Source organism: Vigna radiata, unplaced genomic scaffold (genome assembly GCF_000741045.1).
Source record: "Vigna radiata var. radiata cultivar VC1973A unplaced genomic scaffold, Vradiata_ver6 scaffold_43, whole genome shotgun sequence".
NCBI lineage: Eukaryota > Viridiplantae > Streptophyta > Magnoliopsida > Fabales > Fabaceae > Vigna > Vigna radiata.
In genome coordinates, this window is record NW_014542924.1 from 1,216,811 (window position 1) to 1,240,076 (window position 23,266).

A 23,266-nucleotide genomic window follows, 5' to 3' on the forward strand; every position below is an offset into this window, starting at 1 on the left:
GAGTAAAGCAATCCAATGAGAGGTATTGCTGGAAAACAGGTTGGCTTCTTTATTTCACCAAGAGGGGGGGGGGGTGAATTGGTGTTGTTTCAAAAATACTTTCTTTTCGCAATCTTGTAATCAAAGTATAAAGCTTTTAGAAATTTCTTGAATTGCAAGCAATCAGAATATGTATGCAACGAAAATTATGTAGTTGACTGCGTAAAGAATAAAGTCGACTAGAATGTAAAAGATAAGGGATAGAAAAATGCAAACACAGATTTTTATACTGGTTCAGCCAACAATGCCTACATCAGTGTCCTTCCATCCCAAGAAGCAAATGTACTATAATGGTTGCGGTTTTTACAACAAAGAATTTATAGAAGACCTTCACGTCAAAAATATAAATCTCCTCTCTAACCCAAAACCAAAATATAGCTGCACAACAAAACCAGACTTGCAGCAAGAATCCCCTTTTCTGCAATCTACAAAACCACTTTGAACAATCCTCAAGGTGAACTATCCCCCTGTATCACAACAGGTCCAAATTTAGCAGTCTTTTCAGGATGCCAAGCCTCTCAGACAATTCCAGTAGTCTTCATAGGATGCCAAGCCTACACGATCAATCACAGAAGCACCTTCTTGTGCAGATGTTGATCAGCCAATGAATGCACAATTGAATCTCCTCTTTGAATCTCGTTAAAGAAAGATCACCACCGTCTTCTTGGAGAATTCTTGGAGTTAAGAGAAATCTGAAACAGAAATGAAATTGTTAGATCATCAAAAGTCTCTAGAACAAACCCGTGTTCAGTCTATTTGTAGATTTCTTTTAATCAGTCAGATTCTCAGTCGAATGTGCTACTAATTCAGTCGACTGTATTATAACAGTTATAATAGTTCAGTCAACTTAGTAGCCTATGGTCAACAAATAAAAGAACTCATTCAATACAGTTGACCAAGTCATCAATGCTCAACTAACTTTTAAAAATATAGTCGTTAGAGTGCAAGAACATAACAGAATTCCAAAACAAACATTAGATACAGTTGAATACATAAACTACAGTGTTGACTATCACAATGACAAACACTTTGAAATTATTTTCTTCTCAAAATAGCATGTAGCATTGATTCTCAAAATCTGTACAAAGATTTTAGCATAATCGAATCCATTACTAATGTAGTCGACTGTACTAGAACTTTGTAGCACAAGAATAAGTTCGTAAAAGTGCTTGTGATTTCCTGCTTTAAAATATGTGCAGTAAAACATATGAAATGATGCATAGCACACAACACATTAAAGCATATACACATGTTCCAGAAATATATCAATCAATCAATCAACACAGGAACATGTAACAAAGTACATACACATACACATGCTCAACAGATATTACAGTTTAATCAGCATAAGAACATGTAATGCAGCAACAACATGTACTTGTTATTAAGCAATGTGTTGTCATCATCAAAAACTAAATTGATATAGAAATTATGTTGTCAACAATCTCAATAGGTATATCTCGTCCAATGAGAGGATATTCTAGCCCATCGAGAAAACACTTTTTGGAAAACCATTAAAAGTGTCGAGAGTTTAAGAAAAAGGTAGTTTTGGGTGTGGGAACGCAACTAAGACAAAATACACAGGTTTAGACACTTCTATGGCTCAAAAACTCCATCTTTCTTATTCATTTCCCCATTTCAATCCACTCTTGTGTTCTAGATGCATAGGATTAGCTAAACTCCATTTCATTGGGGTTTGATGTAATGTACCTAAACTCTTTGTAGCTTTTTCTATGCAATAAAATATATTTCATTAATATTGTGTTATATCTTTATTATTCATGTGCATGATGGAATATGTATGCTATTTGGGTGATGTCTAATCATTAAAAGCAAAACAGGATAGAATAACCAAGAGGTTTGGTTCTAAGCATAAATTAATTCTCTTGGTCATTCTAGATATCTTTTCTTAATACAAATCTTGTGTTTGAATATCTAAGGGATTAGTATTTTTTACATAAGGATTTAGAACTTGTCTCTAAGGGATTAATGCTTCTATGCTTATGTTATGAATGTTTGAGTATGTTAGAGATATATTGCGTAGATGATTGCATAGAGTTTGGGTATTGAAGTCCAACCTAGTGAATATGTACTCGGATAACATTCATATTTAGTAACATTATATGCATTTTAACATGTTTTGAGTCAATCATGTTCATTTTCATTGCCTAAAATAGAAAGTAACCATAGTTAGATAAAAAAATGCAAATCCTTTGAGAAACGATACTTGGACTTACCATTTTTTTCATGTGTTGTTATGATTGAAATCCCAAAACTAACCATGATTTCAATTTCAATAATACAATGGATATATAGAGAACCTACCTCAATGACTCACTTGGACCAGTACAAACTTCAATCAAATAAGAGAAAAGTGCCTAACTCCATGAAACTCCCATAACCTCTGATTATGTAGGTGTTTTTGTAGAAAGAAAATAAGAAGGGGTAGAGTGGTTTCGGAGCTGGAGAAATTGCACTAGAATCGTAAGGAAGAAGAAAGTTGAGAGCCCTACTTTAAATAGTTTTATGTTAGACTTTTTAGGGTCTAATGTAAAACTTGACATTTCACACATAATATAACATAGATGTTGAGTTTTACATCTAACTCCAAACCATCCAACGTAAATAAGTGCCACTTATTTACAAATATATCATCGCACATTTTTTTTCATTGTTTTCCTTTGAGTTCGACATAAATTGTCTAATGTGGAAGCCAAATTTCGCTCTAGTGACTTTAGATAACTCTAATACTAGTTTAATAAATGAATTTATATCAATTTAACCTTACCAAGTGACATAACCAAATGAAGGGTGAAATAGGTAAAACACTCGCTTTAGGCTTCCAAAAAAAGGTCTCAAATTTTTTTAATACTAATATTCCTCTATTAAATTAATTATAAAATTATGTTTAAGAAAAAAAAAACCTAAAAATTTAGTACTAATATATATTTGTTAAATTAATTCTAAAATTATGTTTAAGAAAACAAAATATCCCAAATTTTTTTATTATTAATATACTTTTATTAAATTAATTATAATTTTATGTTTGAGAATAAAATTTAAATAAATTATTATCCTTGTATGTTAATTTTTGTTATAATATAAAAATGATATTTAATGAGCTAAAAACTTATTTTTTTTTGAATAAATTATAATTTTGTTTAGGAAAAGAACAATGATTAATTATCTTTAATCTCTTATAATTTTTTATTTCTATTTCTATCTTTTCTATGTAGCTTCTCGATTCTACTCCTTGCTTCTTTGTTTTTTCTATTCTAGAGTTTTTTTTAGGATTTTAGTCGATTTTATTTTTTGAATCCATATTTGTAAGGATTGAGGAAAAAGTAAGTCAAAGAAGAAGCACACCTGGCAGTTGATGAATGGGTGTCTGGTTAAAAGAAAATATGTGTAAAATAAAATATATTTTCTTTTAGTTACTGAAACATAACTTGGTAGAGCACTTTCATTTTCATCTCTAAAACGTGTTCGTCTTCCAAAACAGTTTACCTTCCCTTACTTCAATCCATTCTCTCTCATCTTTTCTCCAAATTGAACCATTTGTTCTTCAATCAGGAAGCATCTAAGTACTCCTGATGTCGTTATCTCCAATCTGACCAATCAATTTCTCCTTCCTTTAGCCGGTAAGCGTTTTCCTCTTTTCCATTCATCTTTGTACTTTAATCATGTAGCAAATCTTGCTGCATGTAGTTCATTGTATTTTTCCCCAAATCGTAACCCTAATTATGTTCTAAAAACTAATTTATATCATCAATTGGTGATATATAGGTACTGTTAGGTTTCCTCCTAACAGAAGGATATTATTGACAATCTTTGGGGCTTGACTGTTGCACTAGAGGTAAGGGAAGCTAGGTTTGATTTTCTTGTTTGAAGAAGGTTATTCTTTTTTAGTCGTTCTTGTTTAAAATTAATGAGCTATTGCATGTGGAAACTGTGTTGTGATATGAATCACTGATTGAATTAAATTGATGGATATATGTATTGGAATGTGTATTTTCTGGTCTGTGAACTATGTGATTGTGTATGCTTTGGAATAGGAACTAGTATGAACATATGTATGAGGTGAAAAAATTTAGAAATTGGAAGTTGTCATTTAAGGTATGCAAATTGATAGGTAAACATTTGAGTAAATTATGTGCGAATTATGTGTTTTGATGTTTTTGATGTTTTGGGAGTTTCGGACGTCTGTTTTGGATGTTCTTTAGGTCGTTCCTAGGGTTTTTGACCCTTCTGGAACTGTTGGTGATGGTTTAAAAGTTGTTTTCCTTGTCTAAATATGAGTTTAAGGGGTATTGGGTTGTTGAGTGGTTCTTCTTGGACTATTATTATCTGTTAATGTATATGGAATGGTTTCATGTGATTTTTGATGACTTGTTGGGTTGCTTGTGGTCTTTTAAAGTATAATTAATATTATATATATGTTTGTATGTAATGTAAAAGTGAAAGGCTATATGTTTGGATTCAATGTGATAATATTATGGTATTCGATTGTTCTTGCTGAGTTAAGTTTTAAAGTGAAAGTATGATTGATGTTATATTGCTAAATTGAAAGTATATGACTGTAAGAGATATGCATGGTGTGGAAAGTGAAAAGTATGGTTATTGGACGTAATTCCATGATCCTCAAGGGAGGTTACATGGTGGTGCCCTGTAGTTTGTTGTGATTGACCGTATAAATGGCCGGAGTGTCCTTACGGGGTTTATCTTGACATTTTAATGATCATCCATGCTCAAGTAGAGAGTGGTGATTCATGTGGTGAGAATAGCAGGAGGTCTTATTCTTGGGTGCTTCTAGTATGGCCCAAGATGTGTGATATCGAACTTACACTTGTGTGTGTGGTAGGGTGAAACCTATAGCAATGGCTTTGCAAAGTAGTAGAGGCCACCACAAGTGCACAAACTCCTGGAACTTGACATTTCATACTATTCCGGATGATTAAATCACGTGGTCGATCATTGGTATCAACAAAATGCATTTGGTCATAGTTTGTATTGTGTTATGGTCCTTGCATGCTTGAAATACTTGATTGATAACATGCTTTTTATACCTAGATTACCCTTGCTTGTTTGTGTTGTGTGTGTATGTCTTTCTTTTGCGCTGATCATCCACTTGGATGTGAGCAAATGTCGAGGAGGTACCTCTAGAGCAAGCTCTGGAAGAAGATGACACAGCCCCTAATTCTTAGAACTTTCTTTAGTTGCACTCTATATTTTGAAAGACTCTTATGTAAATAAAGTTTAAATTTATGGTCTATTTTGGATGACTGTAAAGCTTATAACTATATTTACATCCTATCACTTCATTAAGAAGTTCCTATCTGCTTTATAATTTTGTAAACATCTTTAAATTACCCTACCATATTATAATGTTTAATCATTCAAAATTATATTATCATAGAATGTCACAATATTACTTGTGTGTGCCCATCTTTTTATTCTATTTTTTTTAGTATCATCATTTCTAGTTAGTATATTTTTATTTTTATTTGTGTTTATGTTGTTTTCATTTTATTTATTAAATTCGCATTAGGATTAGAAATGCTTTCTTTTACTCAATTTTGTTTTTAAATATTTTTCGATTTATAGGTTTTAAGAGTTTTTTTTTTCATATATTTTGACAAATAACTAAAAATTTTGCTTGGATTGAATTGTATAATTATTAACTAGTTTACAATTTATCTTTTAGTTGATAACGAAGATGAAATCTCTAATTAAATAATGAAGATGAGATGAAATTGAAGAACAATGTGAAATTAATGATATAATAATTTAATAAATAATTTTGTATATAAAAGATCAAAAAATAAATTTTAAATGAAAGACTTCAATTTTTTAAGTTTGCTTTAGGTCTCTCAAGCCTTTTAGCCGCCTTTAGCCATCTTTGTGGTGGACTCGTAAAATAAATTTTTTACTTCACTTATGTATTATGTATTATGATTATGTCCTATTTAGAATTCATAGAGAATCTCTAATAAAAACAAATAAAATAAAATCAAAACGAACTTTATAACAATTAAAATAAAATAAAAGCAAATTATATTATAGTATACACTATAGTATATTATTATGTTGTTAGATATTCTTATAAAAAATTATACCATCAGTATATTCTAAATAATTTTTAAAACAATTGCTTTATATTGTTTTCGTTCATAAAAGAAACTGTTAGAGTAATCACACATACTATATAATTCAATTGATTTTGTTATTGTTTTAAAATAATGTTGATGATGTCCTAACTTCCTAATTTTTAAATTTCTCTGTTTATTATTTATTAAACATATATATATATATATATATATATATATATATATATATATATATANAATACAAACTATTAAATATCTTATATAACCATAATTTTGTTTTCAAAATATGATCCCAAGTGTTTTTTTAAACTATGATTCGAAGTTTTCACTTTTTATTTTAATTATCTTTATATATATATATATATATATATATATATATATATATATATATAGGTGTATATATATATATTATATATATGATAACAGTTAGGATCATGGTACGTAGAAAAAATACGCTTATCTTTAGAATTGACATCGTAGGAAGAAGATAGTGATAGTGGAAATTCTCATCGAGTCAGTAGTATCTCAACAACAAACATAATTAGCCCAGAAAGCATAGGCTTTCCATTGGTGATCTCATTCTGCAATTATAACGAATTCACCCATTTGATTCCTCCATATTGTCCTCAGCAACCAACCAATTTCTCCATCATCCAACATCTTTCATACCTACAAAAGTCAATATACCCATATTCCGAGAACTGGTATATATATATATATATATTATATATATTTTCTTTGTGTCTGAAAAAATGTGCATGAGTAAATTAGTTCAAAACTCTTCAGAAAAAAAAAATATTAATTGTGGAAAACATTTTATAAAATCAAGTATTTATTAAATATTTCCTAAAAGTTAAATCTTTTAACTATTATATCAATACAAATTATTCTTATTCAAAAGCATCTCATGAATTAAAATTAGTTTATTAAAATAAAGGTTATCAATAAAAAAAGTGAAGTCTTTTTGAAAATACATTTTGATGTATTGCATTAGGAAGTAGAAAAGAAAATTCAGCAAAATTTATCTTAACGTTCTTAGCCAAAACTCAAACTTATCCTGTTAAAAAGTAATTATCAAGTAAAGAAGCAAGCAATAAGAAAATTAAGAAAATGCACAGTGGAGGTATAAGAAACTAGCAAGCAAGTAGCACGCCGAGCAATTTACATTGAAAATTTAGGTGGAAAATGAATAGTAGAAGGGGAAAAACCCAAATATTTTACGTTGGACAGAGCCAGGTGCTGACCTGCTACTACAGAAGTGCTGGTACGTGACGCCATAAATGTCAAATTTTAACCTAATTTTTACTGTTTTGCATGAATGCATCATTCCCCATGTCTCAGAAAATCAGGCTTTTATTACAGGTCCTGCTCTCCCATTGTCTCAAAAGTGCTGTGTAAAATAGCTGTTGTTGGGACCATGGCAAGTGAATCCTACAAAAACCTTCCAGAAAGCTACTTCAATTATTTAGGATTAGGTTACTGGGAAGCCCACCTAACATAACGTTAGGCATTTACTATGCTCTTTTATTTAGCTCTGCCAATCCCTGCCACAACTTACTTGAACCTTTCTTGTTTTTTCCCTACAGACAAATGAGTGCCTAATACATTTCCACCTATCACAGATATAAATTTTACTTTAACTGGAGAGAGTATTAAACCTAATTGGATAGGTAAATTAGTCCATTTATTATGCATGCATATTGCCAGAGTGGTCAAGGCAATATATACCTTTTATTTCCTGTTTATTCCCCATATGTTGTTTCTTTGTTGAGTGTTTGCTTTCTTGTTGCTTGTTTTAGCACAGCAATCCATTTTGACACTTGTTTACTTATGAAAGGTTCTATTGATTCTAAGGTGGAGCCGAACTGAATCACTCAAGGATTATTGATCATCATCTACCAACACACATTCCTATATTTGAACCCAACACGTTCCCTTTGAACCCAATAACGTATAACATGTTTTGTTTACCACGGTAAAGCATCTAAAAGTACTATTAGAGTATTAGGTACAAACCATATCATTCATTCTTCAAAACTATGTTTGACACATAAGGAATGCAATTCAAACATGCTAGTAGTTGTCATGAGCATAAGGTTAACAACAGAACCGTTCCAAATGGCAAAAATGGAATTAAACTTTACTATAAAAGTGGCACTAACATTATCTGTAATAAAAAAAATGGAACATAGCATAGATTTTTTCCTCTTCTAACAACGCTGTTTCCTCCCATTTCCCTCCCAAACAATTCATTAACACGAGATATGACTATGATCTATAAATAATTGGGAATTCACTCCAGGTATAATGAAAATTAATCCAATTCGCTGGACATCTGATTTTCCACACAGTTAACCAAGAAATGCAGCACTTCCTCTCTAGTGAATTTCTATTATTTTCTATGCCTTAGTGTCTGGTTCAGAGGACACAGGTAGTGAACTATAATCTTGTGTTTTGGGAAGAGAAAAGCTACGGCGCTCTTTCCCCCCTGGCTTAGAAGAAGCATTGCCATACCAGACCATTCCTGCTATCGCAACGATCATACCCAGAACAACATGTAGATTGAGACCCTCTTTTCCAAAGAAAATGAAGCCCAGGATTAGGACCAAAATAGTCTTCATGTGACCCAGGACTTGGAATGATACAGCCGTGAACCTACCGATGCAGATGAACTGACTGAGGTTTGTCCCTACTGCAATGGTGCAAGACAGAATGATGAACAACTGCAGAAAGCACGAGCAGCTCAGTTTAATAATAGTATTCCAGTAGTCACAGTATTCATTATTTTCTTGAGTAAAGGTACTACACTGTACAGTATTTATAAAGTTGACATAAAGTGTATACATATTTGGATTCTCCCCTGTTCTTATGAAAATGCCCGTGTCATTTTCCAGAGAAAGACAAACAAAACGTGCACAGTCCATACACAGGAAACTGGTCCCTCCACAGAATATATGTTTCTTAAAAAAATAACAGTATTTTCCTAAGGTAAAGAAGGGATAGGATCCAAATCCTTTAGAAAAAAAAAATGACAACTACAACATTTGGTTCTAAGGGAGACCAAGGAAGGGAACCCTCCCACATTCTGTGCATACCGACCAATCGTCAAGAATACACTGCTTTTATACGAATAAAAAGAGTTATATGCATGCTGCTTCTAACCAAGTATAGTGAGACAAGCAAATTTACATGGATGTAGTGAGTTTTTCATGCATATGGAGGCCGCCAGTAGTATAGAGATAAAATAAAAAATTTACATGGATGTAAGAAAGTTAATCATGCCTTTTATGTTAAAAATAACACCCTGCTGGACGCACACTATTAATTCCTAATAAACGTTGCTGCACACACCCTTTGATATTCTGTGCAAAACTGGTGTATTTTTATTGAATGATCGGGGCCCTTTAAATAGCCACAAAACGTAATAGTTTACATAGTAAAGCCTAACAACTGATACTAAATAAAACTTGAATCAGAATAAAATCGACAAAAACAGAACCCAACCCAGCAGGAAAAACTGAACGCACCAGCAGAATAAAAACAAACGAAAAGCAAAAAAACAACCCAAAACTGTGACAGACTGGGAATGAAACGCACAACACAATTAAAACTAACAAAATTACAATTGTGCCCCTTAGTTTTAAAGTTTATCCAACATTTTACAGATACTGTATGAATAGGCACGCTACCAACTATATTTAGCATTAGTTTGAAGCAACAACATAGACCAAGGAAATTATTGTAGAAGTATTACTGGAAAACTGGGGTGGACGAAATAAAAATCTCCAATACAAAAATAGGGAAGCGTTCAACTGAAACAAGATTATATACATCTAATTAAAATCTTCAACATATACACAACCTCAGAAAAAGATAGTTTTTCCTTCAGACGTACATAAACAAATCTAACGGATCTTCACCTAAAGAAAATTGCTCATAACATTATCATATTTTAAACTAGCTTGGTCAAATTATGAACACAGAGCCAAAGGTTTCAGTATATAAATGAATTTAAAGGATAAGTTAACGACACAAGCAGTACTAGTTTGCACCAAATATAGAAATAACTATGTGCCACTTATAAGAAATACTATTTCTTTTATACTCTAAACATTTTGAAAGAGGAGAAAATTAGATATGAACATGCATTCGATTTCGTAGACGTTATTAGTTAACTAAATATCCACTATAAGGAGAAATAAAAAGGGCACAACGAACACCTTCGTTAAAAAAGAAAGTCTATCTCTTGAAAGAGACTTAGAAGGTCGTTTCCCTCTAAACAAATAACGTGCACTAGAGGAAGTTATCTGGATTGTGATGACACTTTGAACTTCAAAAGCTATTTACTGACCCTAGAAAGCAAATTTGAAGTTTTGAAAAACTCTTAAGGAACCTACTAGAACTTCAAGCTGCAAGCAACACTTAGAGAGGACTTATATAAATTGAATATGAGACAGTTTGAAAGAAGTATGCATTAGTTAAGATTAAGAGTACTTTTACACAACCTAAGGATGCTTTCTCAATGTTTCTGTGCAGAAACCTGACACTGAATTTGGGCAGCAGAATTTGGCACTCAGTTCTATGATAAGCAATATGAAGTATATTAACTTACGTAACAAATAGGAAATCCATCTAGAAGAAATACACAGCAATCAGGAATAGTCCTTTACAGTTAGAGTTATTTTAAACTTCTTACTAGAAAATAAGCCAGCCTAAACCTGATATAGAAATAAATTTAACTAGTATCCACTTCTCTCCCTAATCACAGCAAAAGATTCAAAAGAGAAAAAAAAAAATAAAAAAAAAAATAAATAAATAAACTAGAAAAGAAATAGAGAAAACTTACAGTTGATGTCAAGCCATATCCGTAGGCATCAACTCGTTTGCCTGTCAACCAATAGTCCAGAAAGGGGCCTACTAGGAGTAAACTTCCTGCCTGTGCTGGTGCTGTGTGGCCCAACAAGTTAAATGATCCAATAGAATACTTCCTCTGAAGATAATGCACATACTGCACAAAAGTTTATTCTTAAATATCATCCCAACAAGACTGCGGTCATGAAACCAACAAAAAGCGAGAATGCTTAGAAGTTTTGTAAACTAAATCATCGAAGTCTGTTATAGATGCACCTGAGAATACTGTTTGTGATACAATTGCAGAAAAAACAGAAAAGTTATTGCAGGCTTCCCAATTTTATAATTTAAAGTTCTATACCAAAAATAGTTCATTGTTAAATAAATGAATTATTGCCAACAAGTATCATGTACCAGAAAGTGAACATTTACAAATCCAAAACTGCCTTTACGAAATGAAATTCAATTTGAGTGGTTTGTATCTCAACTAAATCAGGTTCGATGTTAGTGTATGTTACTTACATACTGTTGCAGGGCTGTGCTCCAAACTGCTATCAAAGCAGCAATAAAACCTTTTGCATTAACACTGACATCGGTGACTGTACAGACAGCAACACCAAGCAAAACCAAAACAATACTAAGCTTTGTGTCCCTTGAATATCGTACATTGTCCAAGACAACCTCCAGAAAACAAGATACTGGAATCATGCTCAGCTTAGCAATCTGAAAAATTTTATTTCAAGGAGGAATTATTATAAATATCTAACTTTATTATAAAGAGAATTCAAAATGTTGCTGTAATTCTAAATGTTACCTGATAAAAACCAACAGAATTCCACATTAAACTCACATTCATTCCAACGATGGAGAAATTTGCAAATAAGACAAATTTGATAATATCAGATAATGGAAGATGAGAGGTCTGAATATATCCCAGCGATTTAAGAATGAGTGTCAACAAAGTTGTCGTGGCAAAATGCAGACCAGTTAAAGTAGTAGCTGCATAATAGCATTATATAATACAGAAGGTCAGGATTCAGCAGTGGTATAGAAGTTCAGAAATTTGTACTCCTTACAAGTTACATAAAAAGAAAGCATAAACCAAATTATTCTTTGCTTGACTGGTAATAGAAGAGATTTTAAATATATCATCCAATGCTAATCTCAGTACGATCGTTTACGTTATTTTATTTCAGATATACAAATGATAATACTGCCATTACTGATCTAAACCGAAAACCACGGAAATGGAAAGGTTGTTCAAAAAATACTTTCCTAGTGGAAACTTTGAATGCCTATCTTGAACTTCACAATTAATTTTTTTATGAGAAGTTTCTCTTTTAGCAGATTTTGTACATATTTTTGGAATTCGCGTCACTGATAAAATGTTTGCAGTCTGTACCACCACAGCCTGTTGTCTAAATGCATACCTACTGCTCAGATTTTCTTTCTAGCCACTTTTACTGAACAACATAGTATTGCTTACAGCATCAGTGGTGCTAATTTATCTCCTATTCAACTACCTAGACATAATGGATGCTTCTTCAAAATCATAGGAAAAGTTTATACCGAACAGCATCATTAAGAGGTAGACACAATCAAAACATATCAACTTAAAGTATTAGCATTTAGAGATTGTAATTATAGTCAGGAGTAAACTATTCAAAGTCTCTATATTAAAGTTTCTGACAAACCACCAAGTCAAATGCCCATCCTATAGGATTTTTTCTAGTTCACTTCCACGCTATATCATATATCCAGTCTATTAGGTCATTTTATAGTTATTTCAATTGAACCACATCTTCAAGGACCAAGATGCTATAGTAGTGCAATCGGAATTATGCAAAACAGATAATATCAAAATGAAGTTACGGTCATGAAACATGCAATTTTATCATACCAAAAAGCTTACCCCTTCTTTACACCTTCAAATACATACATGTGTAACACCAAAAGAATGCACAAGATAGGTAGTTTATCGCAACAACGCATAGAAAAAGAAGCATTGCATCTTTTAAATCAAAGGCATGCAGATCAAAGATTCAATGGAGGAAATGGGAAGAGTAAAGGCGAGGTCCTACCAAAACTAAAACCATATGTAGCCATTAGGGCCTTATTCACCAGGATTATTCCCACAGACGTGACCACATTGAACAACCATGATGCTGCATCAAGAGAAGCCTTCCGATCACCCTTGCTTACAGTAGACATGTTGAACTAGAGCTTCTAATGCACAAACTTAATTTCTCACAGCTCTGCCTTCATGCAATAAGTGAATTACTAGTTTCAGAATCGTACAGCTTTATCTGTACAGAAAAATAAATAATGAGAAGAAGCGCATTCCTAATTCCCTATAAATAGAGTAAATTTCTCATACTGCTCCACATTTCACAGAGAGGAAAACGAAACAAAATGCTGTCTACCATAACCAAGTAAACAGTAGAAATTTATAATAGTATACAAGGAGACTTAAAAACAAAGGAAATCTACAAGAAATATAAAAAATCCTATCCACCCTTCATAGATATCTCCGTCCACAGAGTTGACATGACATCTGCAGCAGAGGAATCTTCCACTATATACACAAATATAGACACAGATACGAATATATATATAAAGTTAAAAACAACTGATTCTGATATTCTTATGAGAAGCTCTTGTTTTATAGTTCAAGACATCCCAAAAAGGGGCAAACAAAAAATACAAAGAGACATGAGGACAGGGACAATGAATATTGAAGTTGACGAATGCTCACTTACAAAGCGAACTACGATTAACTACAACCATAATCCTAAATCCCGAAAGACACGATTCAGCCAATCGGAAACAATACCAAGCTAAATCAAACCAGAACAGCACAATCTCATCAGATCCATTACTATTTTCAACAATATACAGTAATTGAAAGCAGATTGGAGCTCCAAGCTAACAAAAATCACGAAATTCCGAAAAATCCGTTAGCAAAAGAAACAACACGAGGGAAAAGCAACCTCAAACGGAATCTCGAACGTGGATCCGCGATCCCTAATTTGAGAGTGCGGTAGTAAGAACTAAGGAGCAGAAAAATCCCCTAGACTCAGGAATCTCTAAAGAATGAAAGAAAGAAAATAAGAAAGGAAAAAACGTTGGTGATAATATATTGCGTGAAGGTGTTAAAGGAACGCACCGTTGAGACGAAGGGAGAACGTGGTGGTGGTGTTTGGTTGTTTCCTTTCCGCGTTGGCTTTTAAAATGGAAAATTGGTGCGCTGTGTGGTGCGGTGCGTGGCGTGGCTGGGCTGGATTATTAACGTCCAGATTCAGTGACCGAGAAAAGGTGAGTTGCGGGGAAAGCAGCAACAACTGCAAAGTAAACGGTATGTCATCGCTAATTAATACAACTAGTCAACTTCACTTGCACAATTCTCCTTCAATAACCACCATTTTTCTGTTTTCTTTTTTCTTTTTTTACTGCATTTCCTTAATTAACACTATTTAATGGGATTTATCAGAACATTTATACTTATTACAGTTGAACCACATCTTTAATCACCTAATCCAAGACGCTATAGTGGTCAAATCTGAATTATGCAAACACATAATATCAAAGTGTTATTATGGATAAATTAAAGTCATACATTTACAGTTTTAGTTGTTTAACAATTGGCACGATTATATTGTCAAATGCTAAAATAGTATAATTACAATATTTGAAAAATAAAAAATATGATTAAATAAAAAAAAATTGAAACCTATTTTTTAAGGTTATTTTTCCCAGTCCCACTGCTTCCCCTGTTCTTGTGTGTCTAGCGTGTGTTTTTATCTAGAACAAATTATTATGAGTCTTTGGGAATCAACGTGATGGTTATGTTTACGGGAAGATTTCATTTTGTGGTTAAAAATACGTTTTCAGGGGAAAATTATTAGTTGCTATGTGCCGATCATGTAAGCATCGTCATGTACTACTTTTTAAATCACATTAACAAAAACAAAATTAATTTCATATAATCTTTTCCCAATTTTATTTTATTTTTGTATTATCCGTTTCTGGTTTCTCATATCTTTAATATTTGGATGTACACTAAATTTTTAAATTCCTCTTCATTTTGTTATATTTACATTCTAAGGTAAGTGTCCTTACATTATATAAACATAACAAGTATTTAAAAAAGTTTAAATATTTTTTTGTCCATCATTTTGTTGATTTTGTTTAATATGAAATTTATGTGTTTTTAATGTTCAATGTAGTTTCAGTTTTGATAATTTATTTTTAGTTTGATTTTTTTTATGACATTATTTAAACTATTAACAACAAACGGTGACTTGTTCAACACAGTGTACACATTGTACATCATCATCTTCAACCTCCCAACATAGTGGAAACCCTAGCCACTACCACGCACCTCCACTGCACAATGCCAGCGATGCGACATCTTTGTCCAAAATGCAAACTAAACCTACATCTCTCCAAAACGTGCAACGTCAATCTACACCACAAGTCTAAATTGCCTCACTGTGAGAACAACCTCACGAACCATTCTCGTACACCACCATGATCATCCTCATCGAACCACCTCGCGAACAACAACGAAACACATCCATACACAAAAATTGACTTTGACGTTGTCATCCAACACCGCACCTTTCATCGCAGATCTGAACCCAACAACATCAATCAGCCACAGAACACTATAAAACCCCCTCCAATGCGTAAATAGTCTTCCACTAGACCTTCATGCTGCAACTTGTTGTCAACCACCGGGTGTGAGACACATATCATGAGTCACTAGCCCAAATAGACATAAAGCACACCTGCACCGTAAGCAAACTTGTGTCCATCATGCCACCACCATAGATCTGCTCCACAAAACCCTAATCACACCTCCTTAATGTATAGATTCATTTTGAATCAACCACCATGAAATCATGGGAGATTTAAGATCGTGAATCCACCTCGTAAGACCTCTGCATGGAGATTAATGGTTCCAAAGGATTCGGGGTTTTGGGATTTAGGGCTTGCTTGGCGATCTATGCATGGAGAGGTACAGGTGTGGTTCTAAAGTGAAAGGAAACACTAGAAAGGGGAGTGGGGGGGATTAAATAATGTTTCAGTATATCTTTTCAAGGCTGACATATTGATCATGATGTTGATGATCATCTTGAGCTAGTTGGCACTTACTTTATAAACGCTACTCTCTTAAACATGTTTATAGTTTCGGTTTTAGCTCATCCTCCTAGTGTTTGAGAAGGAGTGAATCTTTATGAAGGATTACTTTTCGAATATGATGATTGCTCATCCTCCTAGCTCATTATGTGTTGATGATGTGTATAGTGAAGGATTGCTTTTCGAATAATATGATTGTTTATAAACTAAAGCTTAACACACAGACATTTATACTGGTTCACGCAATTGAGCTACGTCCAATTCTCTTCAAAGACAACTTAGAGGGTTTCATTAGATATTCAATGAAGTACATATGAGTATTCTAACCACTCCTAGTATCTCTAGTCAATGATTAACCATTGTTACCCTAACTAATTAAGTTTAACCAACTCCTAGTTGCACAATATTTTTCACCACTCTTGATATCCCTAGACGCTCTTGGTATCTACCTGATACACTAGTCTAATTGAATTTCACCCACTCTTAGTTGTTGATGTCAATCCAGTAACACCTGCTACTGTGACCTTGACCAAGTTTCACCCATTCTTGGTTGTGTAGTATTCTTCACCACACCTGGTATCTCTAGATGCTTCTGGTATCCAATCCACCTTATGCATTCGTCTAGTTAAGTTTAACCCATTCTTGGTTATCGTTGTCAACCCAGTATCATATGTTACTATGACCTTGACCAAGTATCCCCACTCCTGGTTATGCAGTATTCTTCACCACTCTTAGTATCCTTAGACGCTTCTAGTATCCTCATGATACATCGTCTAGTTAAGTTTAACACATTCCTAGTTTCCACTAGACAATCCTGGTATCAACATGATACATTGCCTCGTAATCCTTTAACTCACATGAGTTCATCAATAAGTGTTTGAATTCTCTTTAAAATGTGCAATCAATGAGATTGCTTACAAGTCTTAGACGATTACAAGTCTTATGGTTAGGGTGTTGTCTTAACCCATGGAAACTTTATTATAAGTGTTGTTGTGGGTATTGTGGATGATAAATTTGGCCTTTCTAATGTGTAAGTAATTTTTTAATGCATACAATGTTCATTTCCATTTTTTTGTTGTGAGAGTTTATTCTAACTTCTTTACCTTTTTTTTTCATTGTCCATTATATCATATCTCCCTTTGGCTCACATTTATGATAGCACATTTTGGCATTATTGTGGGATTCTACCAGGGGGTTATGCCTCTGACTCATTAAAATCCTTTTTGTTTCATTTGATTTATGTCTACTCATTTTGAATCAGCTTATACTTTTGTGAAAAATTAAAATTTTATATATAAGTGCTATGGCATTGGGAGCTCATATGATATTTTATGAATATTTTCGTTTTCATACTTGTACTTCATGAAATGATGCTTTGACCTATAAGAGATTTATGTCACGCAGTAGTCTTTTATTATAAGATTCTTATGTTCCATATATACACTTGTACTTGTACCTTGGTTTTCCCTTGTCCTTTATTTATTGATGATTTTAGACACTTTGTTTATATGCAACATTCTTCCCTCACTCCATTTTTATTTCTTATAATGAGTGAATCTTATTCACCAAAATAGTATCTTGTTTGTTTTCTAAAACTTGTACTGTCTTTTAAATACCTGAGAACGTTTTCTTGAAAAGATAGATATGGTTAAAAAGGTGTAATGTCATTTTGGCTTTAAAATTTTATTATTATTTGAAAGAAAACTTACTTTTGACACCATATTTCCATTTGTTTGTGGGAAGAACCTTTCTCTAATGTGGGACATATTAGTGATTATTGTAGGTTTATGTACTAAGTGGGCTTCTTTTGTTTTAAGTGTTAGTGGCTTAAAGAAACTTGACAATTTAGTATTGTATATGTAGGTTTATGTATAAAATGTAATGTCATTTTACAATCTTTTAGACAATATTTGTATTGTATATGTACAAAACATATTTTAAATATTATTGGACAATTTAATGTATGGAATGATTTCCATAGATTATTTGTTTTTCTAAATTTGTTGATGTCTAGGTAAATTGAATGGATAAAAGTGTAAAATTGGAAAAACCTTAAAAAAAGCTTTTTATGATGTACATGACATTGTTTGTCACAATAGGTTAATTATAAATAGCACGTATTATGACAGATGAATGAATCTATGTCATAGAGCACTAGATATATTATGGCAGGTGAAGAAAAATATGTCATAGAAGGGGATGATATTATGATAAGTAAACAAAAACACGTCATAGTAACTTAGATATATTATGACGGATTATCGAAAGTACGTTTTATTATGTTGGAACTTCTATGACAGGTAACTCAAAGTACGTCATAATAAGTTGGATTTACTATGACATATTTTTCCACTTCGTGATCGAAAGCGCAGACCTTCTCTGATTTCCAAAATTATGATGCCAGAACACCTGTCAATGAATATCCATTTTAATTGTCATAAAATGTCATTTCTGCACTAGTGTCATCTCAACAATATAATAATAATTCTACTACATCAAATCATAAATTTGTTCCACAAGAACCACTTCATGTCACCGAATATCCTCACGAATTTCACATAGATCTAAGAAGCCACTTGTATACTTGGTTGATTTCCATTGTCCAACACTTGCCTCATTTAGTGCTACTAAAAGTATGGTTGGGCAAAAATAACTTAACTATACTTAAATAAACTAATCTATTTTTACTGAAAACTAACTACTAATTTCTAGTTCAATTTAGAAAAACTAAAACTATTATATTTTCAATGCAGTTAATTGTTGAGAATTGTGTCTTTGTTTCCATTCAGTCACTTTCCTCATTACTCCCTCATTTCCAATTTGTCCTAAAACATGAATCAGAGTAAAGGATAGCTTCAACGAAAACCCAACCTATGGTGACCCTGCCTGGTTTTGTCGTGATGTAGTCATTGCCCACCGTGATCTTATCATGACATTTGTGGCCTGAGTGAGGTTGTCTATTGTTCACAGGTTGATGGAGCCTAGTCATAAAGGGTCCCTATAACATTTTTTATTGCTTTAATCGTTGAACGACACTGTCATGGTTGTTGGTGCATTGGTCATCGTGGGGCCCTACAATCTTCGTTGTCGCATTGATTGTCAAGGTAAGAAGTGATTTGATTATTGTGTTAGAGCTTGCCTCTCTCTGCTTTTGTCTTTCCTTGCTATTGTTTTACTTTGTAGGGTCTAGGGGAAAACACCAATTAATGTCCTTAGTTAATACGAGAATTTGATAATTTTTTCTTATTTCTACTGTTGAAAACAGGATGGCTTAGTTTCAACACTAAGAGGGAGGTGAATTGGTGAGGTTTAAAAATCAGAGTCTTTTCAAAATCTTTTTCGCAAAGTAAAAACCTTTACAAAGTTTCTTGAATCGCAACGAATGAAAATTCTAAGTGCAACGGAAATGTAAAGTTTACTACGTAAACAGTTAAGTCGACTTAATATAAAAGTGTAAGGATAGAGAAATCAAGCGCATATTTTTTATACTGGTTCTGCCTCAATGCCTAAATCCAGTGTCCTTCCACAATCTGGAAGCAAATGCACTATAATGGTCAAGGTTTTTACAACAAGGCTTTTACAAAGACCTCCACGTCAAAAATATAAAACATGTCTCTAACCTTTTAACTAAAATATAAGCAGCAACACAAAGATCTGCAGCAAGATATCCCCTCTTCTGCAATCTTTAACCCACTTTGAACAATCCTCAAAGTGTCTAGACTCCACGAGTCTGCCTCCTATAATCCCAACAAGATAACCAATTTCCAATGTATTGAAAGCAGTCTTGATCAATATGAATACACTAGCTGTGCAGAGTCTGATCAAACAGTAAGTGTGACACCCGGGCACTGACGAGGGCGGGGAGTGATCGCCGGTGCAAAAGGCATGGATAAGGAGCGACTCATATCAAACATACATCGAAATGAGAGGGATATAGAGACTGTATAGGGATGAGACTATACAATTGAAGGATAGCTTAAAGGAATTGATTTGACTACTCATATCGACAAATGCATTTGCTTTTTGGTAGCCTAACTCATAAGAACTCCATGGTTAAGCGTGCTTAGCCTAGAGTAATTATGGGATGGGTGACCTTCTGGGAAGTTTTCTCGGAAAGTGTGTGAGTGAGGACAAAGCACACTGGAAAGCCTCGTGTTGATGTGTGGGGGCAGTCAACAGTCCCTGTAAGTTGTCGGGGCGTTACAAATGGTATCAGAGCCTAGAGCCTCATGTTGATGTGTGGGGCCAGTCAGCAGTCCCTGTAAGTTGTCGGGGCGTTACAGTAAGCGCAATACAGTTCCTCCTTAAGACACTCTTGTAAGAAAGCTCTCCACCGTCTTCTTGATGAGTTCTTGGGGCCTTTTCTCAGAGATCACAATCTGTAAATCAAAATGAAAATGTTAGAATATCCAAAGTCTCTTGTGATCAAATGAGTCACGTTATTTATAGTTTTCTGTAAATCAGACGCTCTTGTAGTCGATTGTGCTACTAATGAAGTTAGCTATCATCAAACATTTATAACAATATCATAATCTTTTAACAGACATTTGAAATATAGTCGTTACTATACAAGCATTAACAAAATTTAAAATCAAATAACTAACTATGTCGGATCCACTGCGCATGTAGTCGACTTAGACACTTCAGCTCAGTTTGAAAATCTTTTCAATGCAAAATCATACACAACACTGCTTTTGAAAATCTGTGCATAGTCACGAGTTTTAATCGACTTACTTCATAATGAAGTCGACTTAAAACTTGCAGTTATGCCACACAATATAAGTTCATCAAAGTGCATGTGGTTTTCTTGTCATAAACATATGCAATGCAATCATAAGTGATGTATCATCCATGAGATCAATGAATATGCATTCATATATCAATATCAACACAAACATGTTCATTTAAATGTCATCCACAATAAAGAATATAACATGTAACACATAACAATACATGTGTTATTAATAATGTGTTGTCATCATAAAAAACTAGAGTAACTAGAACACTATGAGATTAAGGTTCAACTAAACCAGTGCTTCCCTTATCAACAATCAACATCTACTTTCCCTTATAGGCATGTGTATGTGTACAAAATTAAATTTAACTAAAATACTAAGAGAGTAATGGTATGTAGTAACAAATAGCTTGATTGAATTCAGACAAACTTGGTTAAGCTACAAAGGAGGTTCAAGTTTGTTCAAGTGAAGGGGACCTTTCATGATCCAATAGTCAAATGCAAAGACACTAATTTAAGTTTTGAGTCTATAATATACTCTAGAGTTTTACTCTTAAGGTAATGGTAAGAGTCGAAAACAGGGAAACCTTGTAGTGTCAGATATCTAGGGAATTACCAGTTTACCATATCTATATTCTAGTATAAGTCTTTTATATTGGATGGAGTACTTAAACCTTCAATTATGATTATGATTTCCTTTATCAACTACTACTGTTTGAGAGTATTTCTTTTCTTCTCTTTTATTTTCTCTTCTTCTCTTTTTCTACTTATATATGATATTTTTCTTGAGCTCTTTCTCTTCTGAACACTTCTCAGGATAAATATTTCGTTGTAAGCTTTTCTCTTACTATTCTTTTGACTATCCTCTTGATTTTTCTTTCAAAAGCTCTTTTATTTAAAAGCTCTTTGATAAATGTTTGCTAAACTGAGCGTTCGTCTTGATTCTTGTGCTTTCTCTTTCTTTGAGTATAACAGTCGATGGATAAGTTAATTTGTCAAAGCATACATTCTTTTTCAATACTTTGTGTGAAGTATGTGGTACGTCCTTTTAGGTATGACTTCAAGTGAAGTGAGACTCATAATATCTAAAGGGAATCCTCATTTTATTTATGATTCATAACTACCTTCAAGAGAGTACATTTGATATTAACAATAACTCGATTTTATACTTATTTGTAGTGACTCATATGCACAACCTTTCTCAAGTTTGTATAACTATTATTATGGTTCTTAAATAACTTTTCCTTTTTGTTTGTTAGGTTTTATAACATTATTTTTTGGTTGTAGAGACATAATCGATGTAGATCTATGTGTGCATCTTGGCTCTTTTGGAAGTATGTGTATATGATGTTGGCAAAAATTGGATGAAAAATTTGGTGTGAAATTTGGGTACATACATGAGGCATCCATTTGCTTCGTATGGTTATGCTATGGGATTAGAATTTTTTTTTTTTTTTTATAATTGTTACTACTACATGGCAATTTACTTAATTGTAGATTTTACCACTTACTTATAATTTTGTGAATTTAATTATTAATTATTATCATCTAAAATTTAAAATTGTAATTTTTTTTTCTTTTTTTTTGCCTATTTAGTGTATAGTAATTAATTTTGAGATTACTTCTAGTTCATAATAAGATATATATTATATTTTACATTCCATGCAGCTGCATATACACTTTGATGTTTGTCATCTTAATTGTGGATAATTTTTATACCACTATTAAACACCGATCTTACATAGTTTACAAACGCTTATATGAAAGTTATTCTAATGGTTTAAAAGCTAAACATGATTAGAGAATACAACATACTTTTTTTTTTTTTAAGTCATTTTATCAATAAGATAATGTTCTTTCTCGTGAAATGTATATATTTGAACTGAAGGGCACGTGCAGAACCTTGATTGAAGGATCTAATGGCAGAAATGTATCCTTTTCACGCAAAGGGTTTATGGATGCTTATTTTTGAACAGTTTCAAAAATCTATTTTTTTAATAACTTTAAATCACCTTCTAGATCTATTGACACGGCTTTTCGTTATATTCATAACTTGTCCCAACAAACGAGTATTTTTCTAATGTGATTTCAAAATTGACTAGGGAACATAATAGTCCCAGAGGAATATTTTAATGTATACATAAACATATATACGACAACGTCCATTTCTCTCTCTTTTTCTCCTCTGTTTCAATATCTATACAGAGAGAATGATAAAAAAAAACAAAAAATATACAGTTAGAAATAAATTCATTTTAATATAATTTTGGAATATTGTAAAAGTCAATAATCATAATGTCAGTTTTAACTTTTTAAATACACGGTTTAAGTTACTCTTAATAAAACTGTTATATATATATATATATATATATATATATATATATATATATAT

At 32.7% G+C, this 23,266-nt stretch overlaps 1 protein-coding gene across 4 annotated transcripts; it reads right to left on the reverse strand.

Moving 5' to 3' along the window:
- Positions 1–8,150: 8,150 nt before the first annotated feature.
- On the reverse strand, positions 8,151–14,366 carry LOC106752759 (UDP-rhamnose/UDP-galactose transporter 6). Of its 4 annotated transcripts, none has more exons than XM_014634514.2 (6): positions 14,164–14,366; positions 13,079–13,252; positions 11,812–11,996; positions 11,520–11,720; positions 10,993–11,154; positions 8,151–8,869 (listed from the first exon to the last, which is right to left on the reverse strand). In XM_014634514.2, the coding sequence occupies exons 2-6, from the start codon at positions 13,206–13,208 to the stop codon at positions 8,546–8,548; spliced, it is 1,002 nt and encodes a 333-aa protein (XP_014490000.1). In that variant the 5' UTR covers positions 13,209–13,252; positions 14,164–14,366; the 3' UTR covers positions 8,151–8,545. The 4 variants fall into 4 exon arrangements, with proteins under 4 accessions (XP_014490000.1, XP_022632937.1, XP_014489998.1 ...); XM_022777216.1 differs by having other exon boundaries at positions 13,079–13,256; XM_014634512.2 differs by having other exon boundaries at positions 13,079–13,303; positions 14,164–14,365.
- Positions 14,367–23,266: the final 8,900 nt, after the last annotated feature.

What these genes read in the sequence shown, in the direction of transcription:
- LOC106752759 (XM_014634514.2), bottom strand. Translation starts at nt 13,208, where the DNA reads ATGTCTACTGTAAGCAAGGGTGATCGGAAGGCTTCTCTTGATGCAGCA. An exon ending in TACATATGGTTTTAGTTTTG is followed by an intron (nt 11,997 to 13,078) that starts GTAGGACCTCGC and finishes GCTATTATGCAG; the next exon opens with CTACTACTTTAACTGGTCTG. An exon ending in GCACAGCCCTGCAACAGTAT is followed by an intron (nt 11,155 to 11,519) that starts GTAAGTAACATA and finishes ACTTTTGTGCAG; the next exon opens with TATGTGCATTATCTTCAGAG.